This window comes from Dermacentor silvarum, chromosome 5, assembly GCF_013339745.2.
Source record: "Dermacentor silvarum isolate Dsil-2018 chromosome 5, BIME_Dsil_1.4, whole genome shotgun sequence".
Taxonomy (NCBI): domain Eukaryota; kingdom Metazoa; phylum Arthropoda; class Arachnida; order Ixodida; family Ixodidae; genus Dermacentor; species Dermacentor silvarum.
The window spans coordinates 151,451,455-151,478,413 of NC_051158.1; the positions used below are offsets into that span (position 1 = coordinate 151,451,455).

At 43.0% G+C, this 26,959-nt stretch overlaps 1 protein-coding gene across 1 annotated transcript in view; it reads right to left on the reverse strand.

Annotated features, from left to right (window-relative positions):
- Window positions 1-1,367: 1,367 nt before the first annotated feature.
- LOC125946068 (uncharacterized) overlaps window positions 1,368-26,959 on the reverse strand; it is a 337,861-nt gene continuing 312,269 nt past the window's right edge. The window contains exon 2 of the mRNA XM_049668529.1: window positions 1,368-3,081. Within this exon, the coding sequence (XP_049524486.1) occupies window positions 1,371-2,630 (1,260 nt within the window). The 5' untranslated portion in view covers window positions 2,631-3,081 and the 3' untranslated portion in view covers window positions 1,368-1,370. The remainder of the gene's footprint in view (window positions 3,082-26,959) is intronic.

Sequence of the window (26,959 nt, forward strand, 5' to 3'; positions counted from 1 at the left end):
GGCGAGTGATGCATGAAGCTCTGCTAAAGAGAAAGGTAAATTATATGGCTCGTTCCCGGTGCTCTTCCGGTCTAGTTTTTGTTTTTCTATTGCTGCTTTGTATTTTGTGAATTCCGGAGAATAGTGCGATGAACTCGACACATGTTCAAAATGTGCACCCAGGTGGTTCGCTTGGTCTTCCAAGCTGTCGCCCTGTGTATTTACCAAAGGGAGTGAATATGTTTGTCGTCCTCTCACCTTGTTAACCCTGTTCCATACTTTGGCCTCATCTGTATACGAGTGTATACCTGATAAAAACTTCTGCCAACTCTCTCTTCTGGCCTGTCGGCGCGTTCTCCTGCCTTGTGACTTTATCTTCTTAAAGTTGGTAAGATTCTCCGCAGTAGGTGAATCACGTAGCAACCCCCACGCTTTGTTCTGTTTCCTACGAGCGTTCCTACATTCGTCGTTCCACCATGGGACACGGCGTTTGCATGCCACACCACTTATTTCGGATATGCATTTAGAAGCGGCATCAATTATGAAGGCAGTGAAATACTCTACAGAAGCATCAATTCCTAACGAAGACATGTCAGCCCAGGAGATATTGCTAGTAAGAGTTCGAAATTTATCCCAATCTGCTGTATCAACCTTCCATCGAGGGGCTTGTGGTGGAGACTTATTTTCTGTGGTTGTTCTCAGTAATATGGGGAAGTGATCGCTCCCGTAAGGATTTTTGGTAACTTCCCATTCAAGTTCAGGAAATAGACACGGGGAAGCTATGCTAAGATCTATAGACGAAAAGGTTCTGTTTGCGAGACAGTAAAATGTAGGTTCCTTCTTGTTCAGGAGACACGCGCCAGAGGAGAAAAGAAATTGTTCAACAAGACGACCTCGCGCATCGATACGAGAGTCGCCCCACAGACTACTGTGCGCATTAAAATCGCCAAGAACAAGATAGGGTTCTGGCAATTCATCTATAAGGGACTGAAATTCATGTTTATGTAAGGGGTAATGGGGGGGTATGTAAAGTGAGCAGATGGTGATGAGCTTGTTTAGAAGAACAAGTCGAACTGCCACTGCTTCAAGGGGCGTTTGTAGCTGCAAACGTTGGCATGCTATGCTTTTGTGTATTATGATGGCAACACCGCCTGATGATGCGACAGCATCATCCCGATCTTTACGAAACGTAACATACTGTCGGAGAAAGTTTGTATGTTTTGATTTTAAGTGTGTTTCTTGTACACACAGCACTTTTGGATTGTGTTGGTAAAGGAGTTCTTGGATATCGTCGAGGTTCCTAAGAAGGCCTCTGACGTTCCACTGCATAATTTGCGTGTCCATAGTGAAGGTAAGTTGGTGCTGTGTGTACGAAGAGAACGTGTTTTAGCCTACAGAGCCGTTTGCGGCCCTGTAATTTTGGTTCTGTCTTTTCTAGAGCGGTCCAAAGAATTTGGCCGCTCTTTAGGTGCTGACTGCACCACCTTGCTTGGAGTAGTGTCCATAGCCTCTTCCGAAGCGCTGGACACTCGCTCTAACGAGCGATGTGTACGTCGTGTAGCCTTCGCCTCGAGGGACGAAGGCTGTGGCCCCACCAGCCCGGAGGCCGATGGGTCCTCCTTAGCCTCTGAGCTGCGATGGCTGCTGCCAGCGCTAGTAGAGGCCTCTGGTGTGGCCGATTTCGAGAAGGGCAGGGCAGCCTTAGCTGCTCCCACCATGGGGGCGGGTGGCAGTCGCTTCAGTACGCTGCGCGTACCTTGGGCGACCGCCGGGGTCCGTCGTGATGCTGCCCCCTGTTGCACCACTTCGGCAAAAGAAGTTTTCATGGAAAATGAAGGCGAAAGACGCTGTCGTGCTTCCCGGAAAGTGATATTCTCTTTGACTTTGATCGTAATTATCTCTTTTTCTTTCTTCCAGGCTGCGCAAGATCTGGAATATGCAGGGTGGCTGCCATCGCAGTTTGCGCAATGGGCCTCAGCAGTACATTCATCGGCAGAGTGATCTTTTGCAGCGCATTTCGCACAAGTTAGTTGTCCTCGGCAGCGTTGAGAGGCATGGCCAAACCTCTGACACTTGTAGCAACGTCGTGGATTCGGAATGTAAGGTCTTACACGCAGTTTAAGGTAGCCTGTTTCTATTGCATCTGGGAGTGTGCTAGAGCCAAAAGTAAGTACTATGTGTTTGGTTGGTAGTTCTTTGTTGTCGCGCCTGATTTTTATGCGTTGTACATTTATAACGTTTTCTTCTTTCCATCCATTCAGGAGTTCTTCGTCAGTCAAGTCCATGAGGTCGCTGTCTGAAACAACACCCTTGACGGTGTTCATTGTTCGGTGTGCGCTGACAGATATGGTTTTATCGCCAAATGCCACCAGGTTTGTGAGTTTTTCGTACTGCATTTTGTCTTTTACCTCAATCAGAAGGTCACCACTTGCCATCTTGGTGGCTTTGTAGCCACTTCCAATGACCTCCGTAAGACATTTTGACACTAAGAAGGGTGAAATGTTTGTCGCTTTTTTGTCGGCGTTTTCACAGTGAATCACGTGGAAACGTGGAAAAATTTCGGTGGCCTTTGTGAAGAAGTTGAATGATTCATCGGTGCGCCCTCTTTTTATGAGAGGGCGATCAGGGAGTTTGGGGTATGAAGAAGCCATACAAATTAGTGACTTCGGCAGCGGTGCCAGCCGCCCACCGCGGAGCCCAACAAGGGGACGCGACAGGGTTGTTATGAACAAGACCTGCCAACGCCAGCTGTACACAACCACTATAACCAAATATGATATAACCAAGGTTGGCTATCTCACACAAGGTTAACCCTAGCTGCCTGGAAAATCAGAATATAAGAAGTAAGAAGGAGACAGGAAAGATTGAAAGTGAGAGAAAAAGACGAAGATTGAAGAGGAGGATAGGAAAAGGCAACTACCGATTTCCCCCGGGTGGGTCAGTCCGGGGGTGCCGTCTATGTGAAGCCGAGGCCAAAGGGGTGTGTTGCCTCTGCCGGGGGGCCATAAAGGTCCGAACACCCGGCATCGGCTCAACCCCCAGGATCCCCCTTTCCCCAGACACGGCTCAGCCGCGCACGGCTACACGCGGGAGGGTCCAACCCTCATGTGCTCGGGTCCGTGGTGGCGCAACTCACCAAACGCCTGCTTGCGCAGACGCCCCTGCGGGGGTTGGTCGATACAGTGACTCTTACGAGAGGTAAGATCAGTTCCTCTAATGATGCACGTGGAAAACGCACCTACCGGGCGTTGACGTCATTGCTAAATAAAGCCAGCAAGTAATTCGGTAGCCACATAAAGCAACGCACTATTATTTGAAAGGATGTTGCAGAACGATATTTATTATTGTTGAGTTTTCTGTCTCACGATTGTATGTCTTCCATTTTTTTAGTTGTCGCGTTAGCTTTGTGTCAAGCATGTTTTCTTCTATTTAAATGGCCGAATGATCTTTGTCGATACAGTGACTCTTACGAGAGGTAAGATCAGTTCCTCTAACGATGCACGGCGAAAACGCACCTACCGGGCGTTGATGTCATTGCTAAATAAAGCCAGCAACTGATTCGGTAGCCACATAAATCAACGCACTATTATTTGAAAGGATGTTGCAGAACGACATTTATTATTTTTGAGTTTTCTGTCTCACGATTGTATGTGTTCCATTTTTTTGTTGCGGCCTCAGCTTTGTGTCAATCATTTTCCCGACTATTTATATGGCCGAATAATCTTGGTCGATACAGTGACTCTTACGAGAGGTAAGATCAGTTCCTCTAACGATGCACGGGGAAAACGCACCTACCGGGCGTTGACGTCATTGCTAAGTAAAGCCAGCAAGTGATCCGATAGCCACATAAAGCAACGAACATTTATTTGAAAGGATGTTGCAGAACCATATTTATTGTTTTTGTGTTTTCTGTGTCACGATTGTATGTGTTCCATTTTTTTAGTTGTCGCGTTAGCTTTGTGTCAAGCACGTTTTCTTCTATTTAAATGGCCGAATGATCTTTGTCGATACACTGACTCTTACGAGAGGTAAGATCAGTTCCTCTAATGATGCACGGGGAAAACGCACCTACCGGGCGTCGACGCCATTGCTATAATAAAGCCAACAAGTGATTCGACAGCCACATAAAGCAACGCACATTTATTTGAAAGGATGTTGCAGAACGATATTTAATATTCATGGGTTTCTGTTGCAAAACTTTATGTGTTCCATTTTTTTAGTTGCGGCCTCAGCTTTGTGTCAAGCATTTTCCCGTCTATTTAAATGGCCAAATGATCTTGGTCGATACAGTGACTCTTACGAGAGCTAAGATCAGTTCCTGTAATGATGCACGGGGAAAACGCACCTACCGGGCGTCGACGCCATTGCTATAATAAAGCCAGCAAGTAATTCGGTAGCCACATAAAGCAACGCACTATTATTTGAAAGGATGTTGCAGAACGATATTTATTATTGTTGAGTTTTCTGTCTCACGATTGTATGTCTTCCATTTTTTTAGTTGCGGCCTCAGCTTTGTGTCAAGCATTTTCCCTTCTATTTGAATGACCGAATAATCTTGGTCGATACAGTGACTCTTACGAGAGCTAAGATCAGTTCCTCTAACGATGCACGGGGAAAACGCACCTACCGGGCGTTGACGTCATTGCTAAATAAAGCCAACAAGTGATCCGATAGCCACATAAAGCAACGAACATTTATTTGAAAGGATGTTGCAGAACCATATTTATTGTTTTTGTGTTTTCTGTGTCACGATTGTATGTGTTCCATTTTTTTAGTTGTCGCGTTAGCTTTGTGTCAAGCATGTTTTCTTCTATTTAAATGGCCAAATGATCTTTGTCGATACAGTGACTCTTACGAGAGGTAAGATCAGTTCCTCTAACGATGGACGGGGAAAACGCACCTACCGGGCGTTGACGTCGTTGCTAAATAAAGCCAACAAGTGATCCGATAGCCACATAAAGCAACGAACATTTATTTGAAAGGATGTTGCAGAACCATATTTATTGTTTTTGTGTTTTCTGTGTCACGATTGTATGTGTTCCATTTTTTTAGTTGTCGCGTTAGCTTTGTGTCAAGCATGTTTTCTTCTATTTAAATGGCCGAATGATCTTTGTCGATACAGTGACTCTTACGAGAGGTAAGATCAGTTCCTCTAACGATGGACGGGGAAAACGCACCTACCGGGCGTTGACGTCAGTGCTAAATAAAGCCAGCAAGTGATTCGGTAGCCACATAAAGCAACGAACATTTATTTGAAAGGATGTTGCAGAACCATATTTATTGTTTTTGTGTTTTCTGTGTCACGATTGTATGTGTTCCATTTTTTTAGTTGTCGCGTTAGCTTTGTGTCAAGCATGTTTTCTTCTATTTAAATGGCCGAATGATCTTTGTCGATACAGTGACTCTTACGAGGGGTAAGATCAGTTCCTCTAACGATGCACGTTGAAAACGCACCTACCGGGCGTTGACGTCATTGCTAAATAAAGCCAGCACGTGATTCGGTAGCCACATAAATCAACGCACTATTATTTGAAAGGTTGTTGCAGAACGACATTTATTATTTTTGAGTTTTCTGTCTCACGATTGTATGTGTTCCATTTTTTTGTTGCGGCCTCAGCTTTGTGTCAATCATTTTCCCGACTATTTATATGGCCGAATAATCTTGGTCGATACAGTGACTCTTACGAGAGGTAAGATCAGTTCCTCTAACGATGCACGGGGAAAACGCACCTACCGGGCGTTGACGTCATTGCTAAATAAAGCCAACAAGTGATTCGACAGCCACATAAAGCAACGCACATTTTTTTGAAAGGATGTTGCAGAACGATATTTAATATTTGTAGGCCGACCGCCACGAACAGCGGTAAAACAAATTGAAAAGCGCAGCGTGGGCCATCTGGACAGTGGGCTTTCGTCTCGACGGGCTCGTTGCATACCGACGCCACTTGAGTAATGGGCATCGAAGGCTGACACAGAGCGTTATCTTGCACGCAAGTGGAAGAACCACGCATGTTTGACTCCTAACTTCCGCAGAGCTTGGGGAGCGGAGAAGACCACCGGCGCCACATTAGCGGTCGCGCTTGACAGTGACGAGGGGCCTCGAACCCCCTTTTCGCGTTGCGCTTTCTCGGAACCGCCGCAGGCGTGCTCCTCGCGCGCGGCAAACGCGTGGGTGTGAACAGATTCACAACTTGAGGTTGCACCGATTAGTTAAACGGGCGGCCTCCCCTAAAGGGCGACAAACAACCCCGTCTCGTGTCCGACTTCCCCACCGGTGTTCTGGCGCCGTAGCCTTGGAATAGGCGCGGTTCGGGTCTCGACACGGACAGTGTGAATCGCGCGACGCCGACCGGATGCGCGGCCACCATTACTTTTTATGGGCGCGCTGCCGCGCGCACCGGCGTGTGGTTTCTGAGCCGCATGAGAGCCTATCGGTTTTGTTTTGGACCGTAGGCGCCGAGAAGATGTTTACTTCGTCTTGAGGTCGAGACACGGGGTCGGCGTTTGGCTGGAAAACAGTTATCCCGCACGACTCACTGACAACTTTACTCGAAAACAAGTAGTTGTTTATGACGCCACATGGCCCTTGACTCCTGGGAATCTGGTCGCTTCGCGCACGTGTTCGAGGACTGGCGCCATGATTCCTGTGTTTCCTCGCGTCCAGGTTTTGTACATGTGTTTTGCTTGTTGTTACTTAGTTGCACCAGCTGCGCTGGCATGCAGTTTCTTGGAACTTTAGACAAATGTGGGCAGCGTGACCCTCTCCCCTTTGTTGCTGTATATTGTATACTTTGGGTGAGGATTCTACACTGTGAACTGTGCTAAAAAAGTGTTCTAAAATGGTTGGTTGACGGACCAGCCAATCACGCATGGAAATTCTAACAAACCCAAGGATTGGTGAACTGATTGTCCAGTCACAAAACACACCAACAGCGATTTGTCAACAAACATTTCGGGGCGGAGCGTTGGGCCTAGAAAATGAGGCTGCAGTGCTCCGATCAAGCAGAGTGGTTGTGGACCTGGTTTCGGGTGCTAAGCACCATCGGCTCGGCCGAGATAGGGTTGCCCTATGTAGTCCAAACCTGTATAACTCTCTGTAACCAACGTATCATTGCAACCAAGCTTTGTAGAATCGTTATAAATACAAGTTTTCGTTGTTGATACATCAGCGTCTGCGTCCTTCGAGCCGATCTCACCCATTGAGCCACCTGTGCAGACCGTCTCTGACGGTGCATCCCGGACGCCGAGGTGGGGGTGAGAACCACGCATCATCTTAGAAAGAGGAGAGACTCTCTCTCTTTACTATATTCATGGGTTTCTGTTGCAAAACTTTATGCGTTCCATTTTTTTTAGTTGCGGCCTGAGCTTTGTGTCAAGCATTTTCCCTTCTATTCAAGTGGCCGAATGATCTTTGTCGATACAGTGACTCTTACGAGAGGTAAGATCAGTTCCTCTAACGATGCACGGGGAAAACGCACCTACCGGGCGTTGACGTCATTGCTAAATAAAGCCAGCAAGTGATTCGGTAGCCACATAAATCAACGCACTATTATTTGAAAGGATGTTGCAGAACGACATTTATTATTTTTGAGTTTTCTGTCTCACGATTGTATGTGTTCCATTATTTTAGTTGCGGCCTCAGCTTTGTGTCAAGCATTTTCTTGTCTATTTAAATGGCCGAATGATCTTTGTCGATACAGTGACTCTTACGAGAGGTAAGATCAGTTCCTCTAACGATGGACGGGGAAAACGCACCTACCGGGCGTTGACGTCAGTGCTAAATAAAGCCAGCAAGTGATTCGGTAGCCACATACAGCAACGAACATTTATTTGAAAGGATGTTGCAGAACCATATTTATTGTTTTTGTGTTTTCTGTGTCACGATTGTATGTGTTCCATTTTTTTAGTTGTCGCGTTAGCTTTGTGTCAAGCATGTTTTCTTCTATTTAAATGGCCGAATGATCTTTGTCGATACAGTGACTCTTACGAGGGGTAAGATCAGTTCCTCTAACGATGCACGTTGAAAACGCACCTACCGGGCGTTGACGTCATTGCTAAATAAAGCCAGCAAGTGATTCGGTAGCCACATAAAGCAACGCACTAATTTTTGAAAGGATGTTGCAGAACGATATTTATTAATTTTGAGTTTTCTGTCTCACGATTGTATGTGTTCCATTTTTTTAGTTGTCGCGTTAGCTTTGTGTCAATCATTTTCGCGACTATTTATATGGCCGAATAATCTTGGTCGATACAGTGACTCTTACGATAGGTAAGATCAGTTCCTCTAACGATGCACGGGGAAAACGCACCTACCGTGCGTTGACGTCATTCCTAAATAAAGCCAACAAGTGATTCGACAGCCACATAAAGCAACGCACATTTATTTGAAAGGATGTTGCAGAACGATATTTATTGTTTTTGTGTTTTCTGTCTCACGATTTTATGTGTTCCATTTTCAGTTGTGGCGTCAGCTTTGTGTCAAGCATTTTCCCGTCTATTTAAATGGCCGTATAATCTTGGTCGATACAGTGACTCTTACGAGAGGTAAGATCAGTTCCTCTAACGATGCACGGGGAAAACGCACCTACCGGGCGTTGACGTCATTGCTAAATAAAGCCAACAAGTGATTCGACAGCCACATAAAGCAACGCACATTTATTTGAAAGGATGTTGCAGAACGATACTTATTGTTTTTGTGTTTTCTGTCTCACGATTTTATGTGTTCCATTTTCAGTTGTGGCGTCAGCTTTGTGTCAATCATTTTCCCGTCTATTTAAATGGCCGAATAATCTTGGTCGATACAGTGACTCTTACGAGAGGTAAGATCAGTTCCTCTAACGATGCACGGGGAAAACGCACCTACCGGGCGTTGACGTCATTGCTAAATAAAGCCAGCAAGTGATTCGGTAGCCACATAAAGCAACGAACATTTATTTGAAAGGATGTTGCAGAACCATATTTATTGTTTTTGTGTTTTCTGTGTCACGATTGTATGTGTTCCATTTTTTTAGTTGTCGCTTTAGCTTTGTGTCAAGCACGTTTTCTTCTATTTAAATGGCCGAATGATCTTTGTCGATACACTGACTCTTACGAGAGGTAAGATCAGTTCCTCTAATGATGCACGGGGAAAACGCACCTACCGGGCGTCGACGCCATTGCTATAATAAAGCCAACAAGTGATTCGACAGCCACATAAAGCAACGCACATTTATTTGAAAGGATGTTGCAGAACGATATTTAATATTCATGGGTTTCTGTTGCAAAATTTATGTGTTCCATTTTTTTAGTTGCGGCCTCAGCTTTGTGTCAAGCATTTTCCCGTCTATTTAAATGGCGAAATGATCTTGGTCGATACAGTGACTCTTACGAGAGCTAAGATCAGTTCCTCTAACGATGGACGGGGAAAACGCACCTACCGGGCGTTGACGTCATTGCTAAATAAAGCCAGCAAGTGATTCGGTAGCCACATAAAGCAACGCACTAATTTTTGAAAGGATGTTGCAGAACGATATTTATTATTGTTGAGTTTTCTGTCTCACGATTGTATGTCTTCCATTTTTTTAGTTGCGGCCTCAGCTTTGTGTCAAGCATTTTCCGTTCTATTTGAATGGCCGAATAATCTTGGTCGATACAGTGACTCTTACGAGAGGTAAGATCAGTTCCTCTAATGATGCACGTGGAAAACGCACCTACCGGGCGTTGACGTCATTGCTAAATAAAGCCAGCAAGTAATTCGGTAGCCACATAAAGCAACGCACCATTATTTGAAAGGATGTTGCAGAACGATATTTATTATAGTTGAGTTTTCTGTCTCACGATTGTATGTCTTCCATTTTTTTAGTTGCGGCCTCAGCTTTGTGTCAAGCATTTTCCCTTCTATTTGAATGGCCGAATAATCTTGGTCGATACAGTGACTCTTACGAGAGGTAAGATCAGTTCCTCTAATGATGCACGTGGAAAACGCACCTACCGGGCGTTGACGTCATTGCTAAATAAAGCCAGCAAGTAATTCGGTAGCCACATAAAGCAACGCACTATTATTTGAAAGGATGTTGCAGAACGATATTTATTATTGTTGAGTTTTCTGTCTCACGATTGTATGTCTTCCATTTTTTAGTTGTCGCGTTAGCTTTGTGTCAAGCATGTTTCCTTCTATTTAAATGGCCGAATGATCTTGGTCGATACAGTGACTCTTACGAGAGGTAAGATCAGTTCCTCTAACGATGCACGGGGAAAACGCACCTACCGGGCGTTGACGTCATTGCTAAATAAAGCCAGCAAGTGATTCGGTAGCCACATAAAGCAACGAACATTTATTTGAAAGGATGTTGCAGAACGATATTTATTATTTTTGAGTTTTCTGTCTCACGATTGTATGTGTTCCATTTTTTTAGTTGCGGCTCTAGCTTTGTGTCAAGCATTTTCCCGTCTATTTAAATGGCCGAATAATCTTGGTCGATACAGTGACTCTTACGAGAGGTAAGATCAGTTCCTCTAACGATGCGACGGGGAAAACGCACCTACCGGGCGTTGACGTCATTGCTAAATAAAGCCAACAAGTGATCCGATAGCCACATAAAGCAACGAACATTTATTTGAAAGGATGTTGCAGAACCATATTTATTGTTTTTGTGTTTTCTGTGTCACGATTGTATGTGTTCCATTTTTTTAGTTGTCGCCGTTAGCTTTGTGTCAAGCATGTTTTCTTCTATTTAAATGGCCGAATGATCTTTGTCGATACACTGACTCTTACGAGAGGTAAGATCAGTTCCTCTAATGATGCACGGGGAAAACGCACCTACCGGGCGTCGACGCCATTGCTATAATAAAGCCAACAAGTGATTCGACAGCCACATAAAGCAACGCACATTTATTTGAAAGGATGTTGCAGAACGATATTTAATATTCATGGGTTTCTGTTGCAAAACTTTATGTGTTCCATTTTTTTAGTTGCGGCCTCAGCTTTGTGTCAAGCATTTTCCCGTCTATTTAAATGGCCAAATGATCTTGGTCGATACAGTGACTCTTACGAGAGCTAAGATCAGTTCCTGTAATGATGCACGGGGGAAAACGCACCTACCGGGCGTCGACGCCATTGCTATAATAAAGCCAGCAAATAATTCGGTAGCCACATAAAGCAACGCACTATTATTTGAAAGGATGTTGCAGAACGATATTTATTATTGTTGAGTTTTCTGTCTCACGATTGTATGTCTTCCATTTTTTAGTTGCGGCCTCAGCTTTGTGTCAAGCATTTTCCCTTCTATTTGAATGGCCGAATAATCTTGGTCGATACAGTGACTCTTACGAGAGGTAAGATCAGTTCCTCTAACGATGCACGGGGAAAACGCACCTACCGGGCGTTGACGTCATTGCTAATAAAGCCAACAAGTGATCCGATAGCCACATAAAGCAACGAACATTTATTTGAAAGGATGTTGCAGAACCATATTTATTGTTTTTGTGTTTTCTGTGTCACGATTGCATGTGTTCCATTTTTTTAGTTGTCGCGTTAGCTTTGTGTCAAGCATGTTTTCTTCTATTTAAATGGCCGAATGATCTTTGTCGATACAGTGACTCTTACGAGAGGTAAGATCAGTTCCTCTAACGATGGACGGGGAAAACGCACCTACCGGGCGTTGACGTCAGTGCTAAATAAAGCCAGCAAGTGATTCGGTAGCCACATAAAGCAACGAACATTTATTTGAAAGGATGTTGCAGAACCATATTTATTGTTTTTGTGTTTTCTGTGTCACGATTGTATGTGTTCCATTTTTTTAGTTGTCGCGTTAGCTTTGTGTCAAGCATGTTTTCTTCTATTTAAATGGCCGAATGATCTTTGTCGATACAGTGACTCTTACGAGGGGTAAGATCAGTTCCTCTAACGATGCACGTTGAAAACGCACCTACCGGGCGTTGACGTCATTGCTAAATAAAGCCAGCAAGTAATTCGGTAGCCACATAAAGCAACGCACCATTATTTGAAAGGATGTTGCAGAACGATATTTATTATAGTTGAGTTTTCTGTCTCACGATTGTATGTCTTCCATTTTTTTAGTTGCGGCCTCAGCTTTGTGTCAAGCATTTTCCCGACTATTTATATGGCCGAATAATCTTGGTCGATACAGTGACTCTTACGAGAGGTAAGATCAGTTCCTCTAACGATGCACGGGGAAAACGCACCTACCGGGCGTTGACGTCATTGCTAAATAAAGCCAACAAGTGATTCGACAGCCACATAAAGCAACGCACATTTATTTGAAAGGATGTTGCAGAACGATATTTAATATTCATGGGTTTCTGTTGCAAAACTTTATGCGTTCCATTTTTTTTAGTTGCGGCCTGAGCTTTGTGTCAAGCATTTTCCCTTCTATTCAAGTGGCCGAATGATCTTTGTCGATACAGTGACTCTTACGAGAGGTAAGATCAGTTCCTCTAACGATGCACGGGGAAAACGCACCTACCGGGCGTTGACGTCATTGCTAAATAAAGCCAGCAAGTGATTCGGTAGCCACATAAATCAACGCACTATTGATGATGATGTGTGGTGTTTAATGGCGCAAGGGCCAGCTATGGCCAAAGAGCGCCATGACATATGGTAATAAAATGTTTATGTATTATGAATGAAGTGATTTAATTGAGTTGCTAATGTACATGTTATGTGGCTGTAAAGAGGCCTAAGAACGGGTCGCTGTAAACAGCGTAAAATAGAATGACAATGATTCATGATAAAATAAAAATGAGCATAAAAGTTTCACTACGAAAAGGTGATATAATAAATGACATACAAGGACTACTGCCTCAAGGGCTCTTGAAGTAGAGAGCTGACAGGCATGTGGTATAAGAACTTATGTCACTGCGGCTACAGCCTCGAAGACGAGGCTGTGCTACGCATGACCTGGCCAAATGATTTCTAAGACGTTAATTTCATCTAAAAAGCTAAAAACTGTGTTTATGTTAAAAAGTGGTTCGTTGCTCAGAAAAAATGCTGGGTGAAATGGGATATGCTGGCGATATGCAGAATAAAAGTACTTTTTACGCTCCCTTTCTATTTCCTTGCACTGGATGAGGACATGGAGCACTGTAAGGGTGTCGCCACACCTTCGACATGACGGAGTATCACTTCCTGTCAGTAGGTAAGAGTGGGTGCCGAAGGTATGGCCTATTCTTAATCGGCAGAGGAGCACTTCTTTGTATCGTGCTGTTTTCTCTGATATCCAGTGCCCTAATTTTGGTTTGATAAAATGCAGTTTATTGGATACCTGGGTATCCCACTGTTTCTGCCAGTGCTTCTTCAGCTTATGACGTAAATATGGTTTGAGGTCTGTGGCTGGAATTGGTATGTTTCTGTCGGCGTTGCTAAAAACTACTGAGGTAGCGTTCTCGTCAGCATCTTCGTTGCCTTTTATGCCACTATGGCCAGGCACCCAGCATAGAACGATGACTTGTTTAACCGTATAAGCTGAGCACAGCAATGCATATAGTTCGTTAAAAACAGTGTTCTTGTTTTTTCGTACGCTCATTAGAGCTCGGACTACACTCAATGAGTCCGTGAACACAATAGCTTTTGCGAGGTTCATCTGTTTTATGTGTTTAACTGCAGAGAGTATCGCGTACGCTTCTGCCGTAAAAATACTTGTATGTGGATTTAATGTACCAGATATTAAAACGATGGTCCTAGAGCTGCATAGGCAACACCAGCAGGAGACTTCGAAGCGTCTGTATAGAATTCAGCACAAGAATACTTATCCTGAAGTTCACGAAAATGTGAATGTATACGTGTATCAGGTGCTCGTTTCGATATTTCAGCAAAAGAAATGTCACACTGTATATTCTGCCACTCCCAAGGTGGTGGCAGCCGAGTAGGAGCCATTAGAACATTCTTCAGAAGAGGGGCGCCTAATTCTTCTGACAGTGCTTCCAACCGAAGTGACAGAGGAGGCCTAGTGGCCGGGCGGTTACGGAACAGCCTGGCCGCGGACATGTCGCGAATGGTAGAATGGCATGGATGCTGACTATCTGATTTAACCTTCAGGGCGTAGGCAAAGCTTAAGTATGTCCTTTGGAGATGTAGTGACCACTCGTTTGATTCAACGTACAGACTTTCTACAGGACTAGTCCTGAAGGCACCTGTAGCAACACGGATACCTAAGTGGTGAACGGAATCCAGCATCTTCAAAGCCCTAGGTGCAGCGGAGTTGTATACTATAGCCCCATAGTCGAGGCGCGACCGAATGAGACTTTTGTAGAGGCTCAAAAGGCATCTCCTATCGCTTCCCCAAGATGTCCGGGACAATAGCTTCAGTAGATTCATTGTCTTCAGACACTTCGCTTTCAGATATTTTAAATGGGGGATAAATGTTAATTTAGTGTCTAAAATGAGGCCTAAAAATTTGTGTTCATGGCTCACAGATAGCCGTTGTCCATTAAGATGAATACAGGGGTCAGGTAGTATACCTCTCTTGTTCGAGAAAAGAACGCAAGTGCTTTTTTGAGGGTTCAGTTTAAATCCATTCTCGTCAGCCCATTTACTTACTTTGTTTAACCCAAGTTGTACATGTCGCTCACAGATAGAAATGTTACATGATCTAAAACCTATTTGTACATCATCCACATACACCGAATAAAACATCGTACTAGGTAAGACAGTATTGAGCGAATTCATTTTCACAACGAATAGAGTACAGCTCAGTACACCACCTTGTGGTACGCCCGTTTCTTGAGTAAATGGACGAGATGTATGTGTTCCATTTTTTTTAGTTGTCGCGTTAGCTTGTGTCAAGCATGTTTTCTTCTATTGTAAATGGCCGAATGATCTTTGTCGATACCAGTGACTCTTACGAGAGGTAAGATCAGTTCCTCTAACGATGCACGGGGGAAAACGCACCTACCGGGCGTTGACGTCATTGCTAAATAAAGCCAGCAAGTGATTCGGTAGCCACATAAAGCAAGAACATTTATTTGAAAGGATGTTGCAGAAACTAACTATTTATTATTTTGAGTTTTCTGTCTCACGATTGTATGTGTTCCATTTTTTTTGTTGCGGCCTCAGCTTTGTGTCAATCATTTTCCCGCTATTATATGGCCGAAGATCTTGGTCGATACAGTGACTCTTACGAGAGGTTAAGATCAGTTCCTCTAACGATGCACGGGAAAACGCACCTACGGGCGTTGACGTCATTGCTAAATAAAGCCAACAAGTGATTCGGTAGCCACATAAAGCAACGAACATTTCTTTGAAAGGATGTTGCAGAACCATATTTATTATTTTTGTGTTTTCTGTCTCACGATTGTATGTGTTCCATTTTTTTAGTTGTCGCGTTAGCTTTGTGTCAAGCATGTTTTCTTCTATTTAAATGGCCGAATGATCTTGGTCGATACAGTGACTCTTACGAGAGGTAAGATCAGTTCCTCTAACGATGCACGGGGAAAACGCACCTACCGGGCGTTGACGTCATTGCTAAATAAAGCCAGCGAGTGATTCGGTAGCCACATAAAGCAACGCACTATTATTTGAAAGGATGTTGCAGAACGATATTTATTATTTTTGAGTTTTCTGTCTCACGATTGTATGTGTTCCATTTTTTTGTTGCGGCCTCAGCTTTGTGTCAATCATTTTCCCGACTATTTATATGGCCGAATAATCTTGGTCGATACAGTGACTCTTACGAGAGGTAAGATCAGTTCCTCTAACGATGCACGGGGAAAACGCACCTACCGGGCGTTGACGTCATTGCTAAATAAAGCCAACAAGTGATTCGATAGCCACATAAAGCAACGCACATTTATTTGAAAGGATGTTGCAGAACGATATTTATTATTTTGGGTTTCTGTTCACGATTGTATGTGTTCCATTTTTTTAGTTGCGGCCTCAGCTTTGTGTCAAGCATTTTCCCTTCTATTTAAATGGCCGAATGATCTTTGTCGATACAGTGACTCTTACGAGAGGTAAGATCAGTTCCTCTAACGATGCACGGGGAAAACGCACCTACCGGGCGTTGACGTCATTGCTAAATAAAGCCAGCAAGTGATTCGGTAGCCACATAAAGCAACGCACTATTATTTGAAAGGATGTTGCAGAACGATATTTATTATTTTTGAGTTTTCTGTCTCACGATTGTATGTGTTCCATTTTTTAGTTGCGGCCTCAGCTTTGTGTCAAGCATTTTCCCGTCTATTTAAATGGCCGAATGATCTTGGTCGATACAGTGACTCTTACGAGAGGTAAGATCAGTTCCTCTAACGATGCACGGGGAAAACGCACCTACCGGGCGTTGACGTCATTGCTAAATAAAGCCAGCAAGTGATTCGGTAGCCACATAAAGCAACGCACATTATTTGAAAGGATGTTGCAGAACGATATTTATTATTTTGAGTTTTCTGTCTCACGATTGTATGTGTTCCATTTTTTTAGTTGCGGCCTCAGCTTTGTGTCAAGCATTTTCCCGTCTATTTAATGGCCGAATAATCTTGGTCGATACAGTGACTCTTACGAGAGGTAAGATCAGTTCCTCTAACGATGCAGGGGGAAAACGCACCTACCGGGCGTTGACGTCATTGCTAAATAAAGCCAGCAAGTGATTCGATAGCCACATAAAGCAACGCACATTTATTTGAAAGGATGTTGCAGAACGATATTTATTATTTTTGAGTTTTCTGTCTCACGATTGTATGTGTTCCATTTTTTAATTGCGGCCTCAGCTTTTTGTCAAGCATTTTCCCGTCTATTTAAATGGCCGAATAATCTTGGTCGATACAGTGACTCTTACGAGAGGTAAGATCAGTTCCTCTAACGATGCACGGGGAAAACGCACCTACCGGGCGTTGACGTCATTGCTAAATAAAGCCAGCAAGTGATTCGATAGCCACATAAAGCAACGCACATTATTTGAAAGGATGTTGCAGAACGATATTTATTATTTTTGAGTTTTCTGTCTCACGATTGTATGTGTTCCATTTTTTAGTTGCGGCCGTCAGCTTTGTGTCAAGCATTTTCCCGTCTATTTAAATGGCCGAATAATCTTGGTCGATACAGTGACTCTTACGAGAGGTAAGATCAGTTCCTCTAACGATGCACGGGGAAAACGCACCTACCGGGCGTTGACGTCATTGCTAAATAAAGCCAGCAAGTGATTCGGTAGCCACATAAAGCAACGCACTATTATTTGAAAGGATGTTGCAGAACGATATTTATTATTTTTGAGTTTTCTGTCTCACGATTGTATGTGTTCCATTTTTTTAGTTGCGGCCTCAGCTTTGTGTCAATCATTTTCCCGTCTATTTATATGGCCGAATAATCTTGGTCGATACAGTGACTCTTACGAGAGGTAAGATCAGTTCCTCTAACGATGCACGGGGAAAACGCACCTACCGGGCGTTGACGTCATTGCTAAATAAAGCCAGCAAGTGATTCGATAGCCACATAAAGCAACGAACATTTATTTGAAAGGATGTTGCAGAACGATATTTATTGTTTTGTGTTTTCTGTGCTCACGATTGTATGTGTTCCATTTTTTAGTTGTCGGCGTTAGCTTTGTGTCAAGCATGTTTCCTTCTATTTAAATGGCCGAATGATCTTGGTCGATACAGTGACTCTTACGAGAGGTAAGATCAGTTCCTCTAACGATGCACGAGGAAAACGCACCTACCGGGCGTTGACGTCATTGCTAAATAAAGCCAGCAAGTGATTCGGTAGCCACATAAATCAACGCACTATTATTTGAAAGGATGTTGCAGAACGACATTTATTATTTTTGAGTTTTCTGTCTCACGATTGTATGTGTTCCATTTTTTTGTTGCGGCCTCAGCTTTGTGTCAATCATTTTCCCGACTATTTATATGGCCGAATAATCTTGGTCGATACAGTGACTCTTACGAGAGGTAAGATCAGTTCCTCTAACGATGCACGGGGAAAACGCACCTACCGGGCGTTGACGTCATTGCTAAGTAAAGCCAGCAAGTGATCCGATAGCCACATAAAGCAACGAACATTTATTTGAAAGGATGTTGCAGAACCATATTTATTGTTTTGTGTTTTCTGTGTCACGATTGTATGTGTTCCATTTTTTTAGTTGTCGCGTTAGCTTTGTGTCAAGCACTTTTCTTCTATTTAAATGGCCGAATGATCTTTGTCGATACAGTGACTCTTACGAGAGGTAAGATCAGTTCCTCTAACGATGGACGGGGAAAACGCACCTACCGGGCGTTGACGTCATTGCTAAATAAAGCCAGCAAGTGATTCGATAGCCACATAAAGCAACGAACATTTATTTGAAAGGATGTTGCAGAACGATATTTATTATTTTTGAGTTTTCTGTCTCACGATTGTATGTGTTCCATTTTTTTAGTTGCGGCCTCAGCTTTGTGTCAAGCATTTTCCCGTCTATTTAAATGGCCGAATGATCTTGGTCGATACAGTGACTCTTACGAGAGGTAAGATCAGTTCCTCTAACGATGCACGGGGAAAACGCACCTACCGGGCGTTGACGTCATTGCTAAATAAAGCCAGCAAGTGATTCGGTAGCCACATAAAGCAACGCACTATTATTTGAAAGGATGTTGCAGAACGATATTTATTATTTTTGAGTTTTCTGTCTCACGATTGTATGTGTTCCATTTTTTTAGTTGCGGCCTCAGCTTTGTGTCAAGCATTTTCCCGTCTATTTAAATGGCCGAATAATCTTGGTCGATACAGTGACTCTTACGAGAGGTAAGATCAGTTCCTCTAACGATGCACGGGGAAAACGCACCTACCGGGCGTTGACGTCATTGCTAAATAAAGCCAGCAAGTGATTCGGTAGCCACATAAAGCAACGCACTATTATTTGAAAGGATGTTGCAGAACGATATTTATTATTTTTGAGTTTTCTGTCTCACGATTGTATGTGTTCCATTTTTTTAGTTGCGGCCTCAGCTTTGTGTCAAGCATTTTCCCGTCTATTTAATGGCCGAATAATCTTGGTCGATACAGTGACTCTTACGAGAGGTAAGATCAGTTCCTCTAACGATGCACGGGGAAAACGCACCTACCGGGCGTTGACGTCATTGCTAAATAAAGCCAGCAAGTGATTCGGTAGCCACATAAAGCAACGCACTATTATTTGAAAGGATGTTGCAGAACGATATTTATTATTTTTGAGTTTTCTGTCTCACGATTGTATGTGTTCCATTTTTTTAGTTGCGGCCTCAGCTTTGTGTCAAGCATTTTCCCGTCTATTTAAATGGCCGAATAATCTTGGTCGATACAGTGACTCTTACGAGAGGTAAGATCAGTTCCTCTAACGATGCACGGGGAAAACGCACCTACCGGGCGTTGACGTCATTGCTAAATAAAGCCAGCAAGTGATTCGGTAGCCACATAAAGCAACGCACTATTATTTGAAAGGATGTTGCAGAACGATATTTATTATTTTGAGTTTTCTGTCTCACGATTGTATGTGTTCCATTTTTTTAGTTGCGGCCTCAGCTTTGTGTCAAGCATTTTCCCGTCTATTTAAATGGCCGAATAATCTTGGTCGATACAGTGACTCTTACGAGAGGTAAGATCAGTTCCTCTAACGATGCACGGGGAAAACGCACCTACCGGGCGTTGACGTCATTGCTAAATAAAGCCAGCAAGTGATTCGGTAGCCACATAAAGCAACGCACTATTATTTGAAAGGATGTTGCAGAACGATATTTATTATTTTTGAGTTTTCTGTCTCACGATTGTATGTGTTCCATTTTTTTAGTTGCGGCCTCAGCTTTGTGTCAAGCATTTTCCCGTCTATTTAAATGGCCGAATGATCTTGGTCGATACAGTGACTCTTACGAGAGGTAAGATCAGTTCCTCTAACGATGCACGGGGAAAACGCACCTACCGGGCGTTGACGTCATTGCTAAATAAAGCCAGCAAGTGATTCGGTAGCCACATAAAGCAACGCACATTTATTTGAAAGGATGTTGCAGAACGATATTTATTATTTTTGAGTTTTCTGTCTCACGATTGTATGTGTTCCATTTTTTTAGTTGCGGCCTCAGCTTTGTGTCAAGCATTTTCCCGTCTATTTAAATGGCCGAATAATCTTGGTCGATACAGTGACTCTTACGAGAGGTAAGATCAGTTCCTCTAACGATGCACGGGGAAAACGCACCTACCGGGCGTTGACGTCATTGCTAAATAAAGCCAGCAAGTGATTCGGTAGCCACATAAAGCAACGCACATTTATTTGAAAGGATGTTGCAGAACGATATTTATTATTTTTGAGTTTTCTGTCTCACGATTGTATGTGTTCCATTTTTTTAGTTGCGGCCTCAGCTTTGTGTCAAGCATTTTCCCGTCTATTTAAATGGCCGAATAATCTTGGTCGATACAGTGACTCTTACGAGAGGTAAGATCAGTTCCTCTAACGATGCACGGGGAAAACGCACCTACCGGGCGTTGACGTCATTGCTAAATAAAGCCAGCAAGTGATTCGGTAGCCACATAAAGCAACGCACTATTATTTGAAAGGATGTTGCAGAACGATATTTATTATTTTTGAGTTTTCTGTCTCACGATTGTATGTGTTCCATTTTTTAGTTGCGGCCTCAGCTTTTTGTCAAGCATTTTCCCGTCTATTTAAATGGCCGAATAATCTTGGTCGATACAGTGACTCTTACGAGAGGTAAGATCAGTTCCTCTAACGATGCACGGGGAAAACGCACCTACCGGGCGTTGACGTCATTGCTAAATAAAGCCAGCAAGTGATTCGGTAGCCACATAAAGCAACGCACTATTATTTGAAAGGATGTTGCAGAACGATATTTATTATTTTTGAGTTTTCTGTCTCACGATTGTATGTGTTCCATTTTTTAGTTGCGGCCTCAGCTTTTTGTCAAGCATTTTCCCGTCTATTTAAATGGCCGAATAATCTTGGTCGATACAGTGACTCTTACGAGAGGTAAGATCAGTTCCTCTAACGATGCACGGGGAAAACGCACCTACCGGGCGTTGACGTCATTGCTAAATAAAGCCAGCAAGTGATTCGGTAGCCACATAAAGCAACGCACTATTATTTGAAAGGATGTTGCAGAACGATATTTATTATTTTTGAGTTTTCTGTCTCACGATTGTATGTGTTCCATTTTTTTAGTTGCGGCCTCAGCTTTGTGTCAAGCATTTTCCCGTCTATTTAAATGGCCGAATAATCTTGGTCGATACAGTGACTCTTACGAGAGGTAAGATCAGTTCCTCTAACGATGCACGGGGAAAACGCACCTACCGGGCGTTGACGTCATTGCTAAGTAAAGCCAGCAAGTGATTCGATAGCCACATAAAGCAACGAACATTTATTTGAAAGGATGTTGCAGAACCGATATTTATTATTTTTGAGTTTTCTGTCTCACGATTGTATGTGTTCCATTTTTTTAGTTGCGGCCGTCAGCTTTGTGTCAAGCATTTTCCGTCTATTTAAATGGCCGAATGATCTTGGTCGATACAGTGACTCTTACGAGAGGTAAGATCAGTTCCTCTAACGATGCACGGGGAAAACGCACCTACCGGGCGTTGACGTCATTGCTAAATAAAGCCAGCAAGTGATTCGGTAGCCACATAAAGCAACGCACTATTATTTGAAAGGATGTTGCAGAACGATATTTATTATTTTTGAGTTTTCTGTCTCACGATTGTATGTGTTCCATTTTTTTAGTTGCGGCCTCAGCTTTGTGTCAAGCATTTTCCCGTCTATTTAAATGGCCGAATAATCTTGGTCGATACAGTGACTCTTACGAGAGGTAAGATCAGTTCCTCTAACGATGCACGGGGAAAACGCACCTACCGGGCGTTGACGTCATTGCTAAATAAAGCCAGCAAGTGATTCGGTAGCCACATAAAGCAACGCACTATTATTTGAAAGGATGTTGCAGAACGATATTTATTATTTTTGAGTTTTCTGTCTCACGATTGTATGTGTTCCATTTTTTTAGTTGCGGCCTCAGCTTTGTGTCAAGCATTTTCCCGTCTATTTAAATGGCCGAATAATCTTGGTCGATACAGTGACTCTTACGAGAGGTAAGATCAGTTCCTCTAACGATGCACGGGGAAAACGCACCTACCGGGCGTTGACGTCATTGCTAAATAAAGCCAGCAAGTGATTCGGTAGCCACATAAAGCAACGCACTATTATTTGAAAGGATGTTGCAGAACGATATTTATTATTTTTGAGTTTTCTGTCTCACGATTGTATGTGTTCCATTTTTTTAGTTGCGGCCTCAGCTTTGTGTCAAGCATTTTCCCGTCTATTTAAATGGCCGAATAATCTTGGTCGATACAGTGACTCTTACGAGAGGTAAGATCAGTTCCTCTAACGATGCACGGGGAAAACGCACCTACCGGGCGTTGACGTCATTGCTAAATAAAGCCAGCAAGTGATTCGGTAGCCACATAAAGCAACGCACTATTATTTGAAAGGATGTTGCAGAACGATATTTATTATTTTTGAGTTTTCTGTCTCACGATTGTATGTGTTCCATTTTTTTAGTTGCGGCCTCAGCTTTGTGTCAAGCATTTTCCCGTCTATTTAAATGGCCGAATAATCTTGGTCGATACAGTGACTCTTACGAGAGGTAAGATCAGTTCCTCTAACGATGCACGGGGAAAACGCACCTACCGGGCGTTGACGTCATTGCTAAATAAAGCCAGCAAGTGATTCGGTAGCCACATAAAGCAACGCACTATTATTTGAAAGGATGTTGCAGAACGATATTTATTATTTTTGAGTTTTCTGTCTCACGATTGTATGTGTTCCATTTTTTAATTGCGGCCTCAGCTTTTTGTCAAGCATTTTCCCGTCTATTTAAATGGCCGAATAATCTTGGTCGATACAGTGACTCTTACGAGAGGTAAGATCAGTTCCTCTAACGATGCACGGGGAAAACGCACCTACCGGGCGTTGACGTCATTGCTAAATAAAGCCAGCAAGTGATTCGGTAGCCACATAAAGCAACGCACTATTATTTGAAAGGATGTTGCAGAACGATATTTATTATTTTTGAGTTTTCTGTCTCACGATTGTATGTGTTCCATTTTTTTAGTTGCGGCCTCAGCTTTGTGTCAAGCATTTTCCCGTCTATTTAATGGCCGAATAATCTTGGTCGATACAGTGACTCTTACGAGAGGTAAGATCAGTTCCTCTAACGATGCACGGGGAAAACGCACCTACCGGGCGTTGACGTCATTGCTAAATAAAGCCAGCAAGTGATTCGGTAGCCACATAAAGCAACGCACTATTATTTGAAAGGATGTTGCAGAACGATATTTATTATTTTTGAGTTTTCTGTCTCACGATTGTATGTGTTCCATTTTTTTAGTTGCGGCCTCAGCTTTGTGTCAAGCATTTTCCCGTCTATTTAAATGGCCGAATAATCTTGGTCGATACAGTGACTCTTACGAGAGGTAAGATCAGTTCCTCTAACGATGCACGGGGAAAACGCACCTACCGGGCGTTGACGTCATTGCTAAATAAAGCCAGCAAGTGATTCGGTAGCCACATAAAGCAACGCACTATTATTTGAAAGGATGTTGCAGAACGATATTTATTATTTTTGAGTTTTCTGTCTCACGATTGTATGTCTTCCATTTTTTTAGTTGCGGCCTCAGCTTTGTGTCAAGCATTTTCCCGTCTATTTAAATGGCCGAATAATCTTGGTCGATACAGTGACTCTTACGAGAGGTAAGATCAGTTCCTCTAACGATGCACGGGGAAAACGCACCTACCGGGCGTTGACGTCATTGCTAAATAAAGCCAGCAAGTGATTCGGTAGCCACATAAAGCAACGCACTATTGTTTGAAAGCATGTTGCAGAACGATATTTATTATTTTTGAGTTTTCTGTCTCACGATTGTATGTCTTCCATTTTTTTAGTTGCGGCCTCAGCTTTGTGTCAAGCATTTTCCCGTCTATTTAAATGGCCGAATAATCTTGGTCGATACAGTGACTCTTACGAGAGGTAAGATCAGTTCCTCTAACGATGCAGGGGGAAAACGCACCTACCGGGCGTTGACGTCATTGCTAAATAAAGCCAGCAAGTGATTCGGTAGCCACATAAAGCAACGCACTATTATTTGAAAGATGTTGCAGAACGATATTTATTATTTTGAGTTTTCTGTCTCACAATTGTATGTCTTCCATTTTTTTAGTTGCGGCCTCAGCTTTGTGTCAAGCATTTTCCCGTCTATTTAAATGGCCGAATAATCTTGGTCGATACAGTGACTCTTACGAGAGGTAAGATCAGTTCCTCTAACGATGCACGGGGAAAACGCACCTACCGGGCGTTGACGTCATTGCTAAATAAAGCCAGCAAGTGATTCGGTAGCCACATAAAGCAACGCACTATTATTTGAAAGGATGTTGCAGAACGATATTTATTATTTTTGAGTTTTCTGTCTCACGATTGTATGTGTTCCATTTTTTTAGTTGCGGCCTCAGCTTTGTGTCAAGCATTTTCCCGTCTATTTAAATGGCCGAATAATCTTGGTCGATACAGTGACTCTTACGAGAGGTAAGATCAGTTCCTCTAACGATGCACGGGGAAAACGCACCTACCGGGCGTTGACGTCATTGCTAAATAAAGCCAGCAAGTGATTCGGTAGCCACATAAAGCAACGCACTATTATTTGAAAGGATGTTGCAGAACGATATTTATTATTTTTGAGTTTTCTGTCTCACGATTGTATGTGTTCCATTTTTTTAGTTGCGGCCTCAGCTTTGTGTCAAGCATTTTCCCGTCTATTTAAATGGCCGAATAATCTTGGTCGATACAGTGACTCTTACGAGAGGTAAGATCAGTTCCTCTAACGATGCACGGGGAAAACGCACCTACCGGGCGTTGACGTCATTGCTAAATAAAGCCAGCAAGTGATTCGGTAGCCACATAAAGCAACGCACTATTATTTGAAAGGATGTTGCAGAACGATATTTATTATTTTTGAGTTTTCTGTCTCACGATTGTATGTGTTCCATTTTTTTAGTTGCGGCCTCAGCTTTGTGTCAAGCATTTTCCCGTCTATTTAAATGGCCGAATAATCTTGGTCGATACAGTGACTCTTACGAGAGGTAAGATCAGTTCCTCTAACGATGCACGGGGAAAACGCACCTACCGGGCGTTGACGTCATTGCTAAATAAAGCCAGCAAGTGATTCGGTAGCCACATAAAGCAACGCACTATTATTTGAAAGGATGTTGCAGAACGATATTTATTATTTTTGAGTTTTCTGTCTCACGATTGTATGTGTTCCATTTTTTTAGTTGCGGCCTCAGCTTTGTGTCAAGCATTTTCCCGTCTATTTAAATGGCCGAATAATCTTGGTCGATACAGTGACTCTTACGAGAGGTAAGATCAGTTCCTCTAACGATGCACGGGGAAAACGCACCTACCGGGCGTTGACGTCATTGCTAAATAAAGCCAGCAAGTGATTCGGTAGCCACATAAAGCAACGCACTATTATTTGAAAGGATGTTGCAGAACGATATTTATTATTTTTGAGTTTTCTGTCTCACGATTGTATGTGTTCCATTTTTTTAGTTGCGGCCTCAGCTTTGTGTCAAGCATTTTCCCGTCTATTTAATGGCCGAATAATCTTGGTCGATACAGTGACTCTTACGAGAGGTAAGATCAGTTCCTCTAACGATGCACGGGGAAAACGCACCTACCGGGCGTTGACGTCATTGCTAAATAAAGCCAGCAAGTGATTCGGTAGCCACATAAAGCAACGCACATTTATTTGAAAGGATGTTGCAGAACGATATTTATTATTTTTGAGTTTTCTGTCTCACGATTGTATGTGTTCCATTTTTTTAGTTGCGGCCTCAGCTTTGTGTCAAGCATTTTCCCGTCTATTTAAATGGCCGAATAATCTTGGTCGATACAGTGACTCTTACGAGAGGTAAGATCAGTTCCTCTAACGATGCACGGGGAAAACGCACCTACCGGGCGTTGACGTCATTGCTAAATAAAGCCAGCAAGTGATTCGGTAGCCACATAAAGCAACGCACTATTATTTGAAAGGATGTTGCAGAACGATATTTATTATTTTTGAGTTTTCTGTCTCACGATTGTATGTGTTCCATTTTTTTAGTTGCGGCCTCAGCTTTGTGTCAAGCATTTTCCCGTCTATTTAAATGGCCGAATAATCTTGGTCGATACAGTGACTCTTACGAGAGGTAAGATCAGTTCCTCTAACGATGCACGGGGAAAACGCACCTACCGGGCGTTGACGTCATTGCTAAATAAAGCCAGCAAGTGATTCGGTAGCCACATAAAGCAACGCACTATTATTTGAAAGGATGTTGCAGAACGATATTTATTATTTTGAGTTTTCTGTCTCACGATTGTATGTGTTCCATTTTTTTAGTTGCGGCCTCAGCTTTGTGTCAAGCATTTTCCCGTCTATTTAAATGGCCGAATAATCTTGGTCGATACAGTGACTCTTACGAGAGGTAAGATCAGTTCCTCTAACGATGCACGGGGAAAACGCACCTACCGGGCGTTGACGTCATTGCTAAATAAAGCCAGCAAGTGATTCGGTAGCCACATAAAGCAACGCACTATTATTTGAAAGGATGTTGCAGAACGATATTTATTATTTTTGAGTTTTCTGTCTCACGATTGTATGTGTTCCATTTTTTTAGTTGCGGCCTCAGCTTTGTGTCAAGCATTTTCCCGTCTATTTAAATGGCCGAATAATCTTGGTCGATACAGTGACTCTTACGAGAGGTAAGATCAGTTCCTCTAACGATGCACGGGGAAAACGCACCTACCGGGCGTTGACGTCATTGCTAAATAAAGCCAGCAAGTAATTCGGTAGCCACATAAAGCAACGCACCATTATTTGAAAGGATGTTGCAGAACGATATTTATTATTGTTGAGTTTTCTGTCTCACAATTGTATGTCTTCCATTTTTTTAGTTGCGGCCTCAGCTTTGTGTCAAGCATTTTCCGTTCTATTTGAATGGCCGAATAA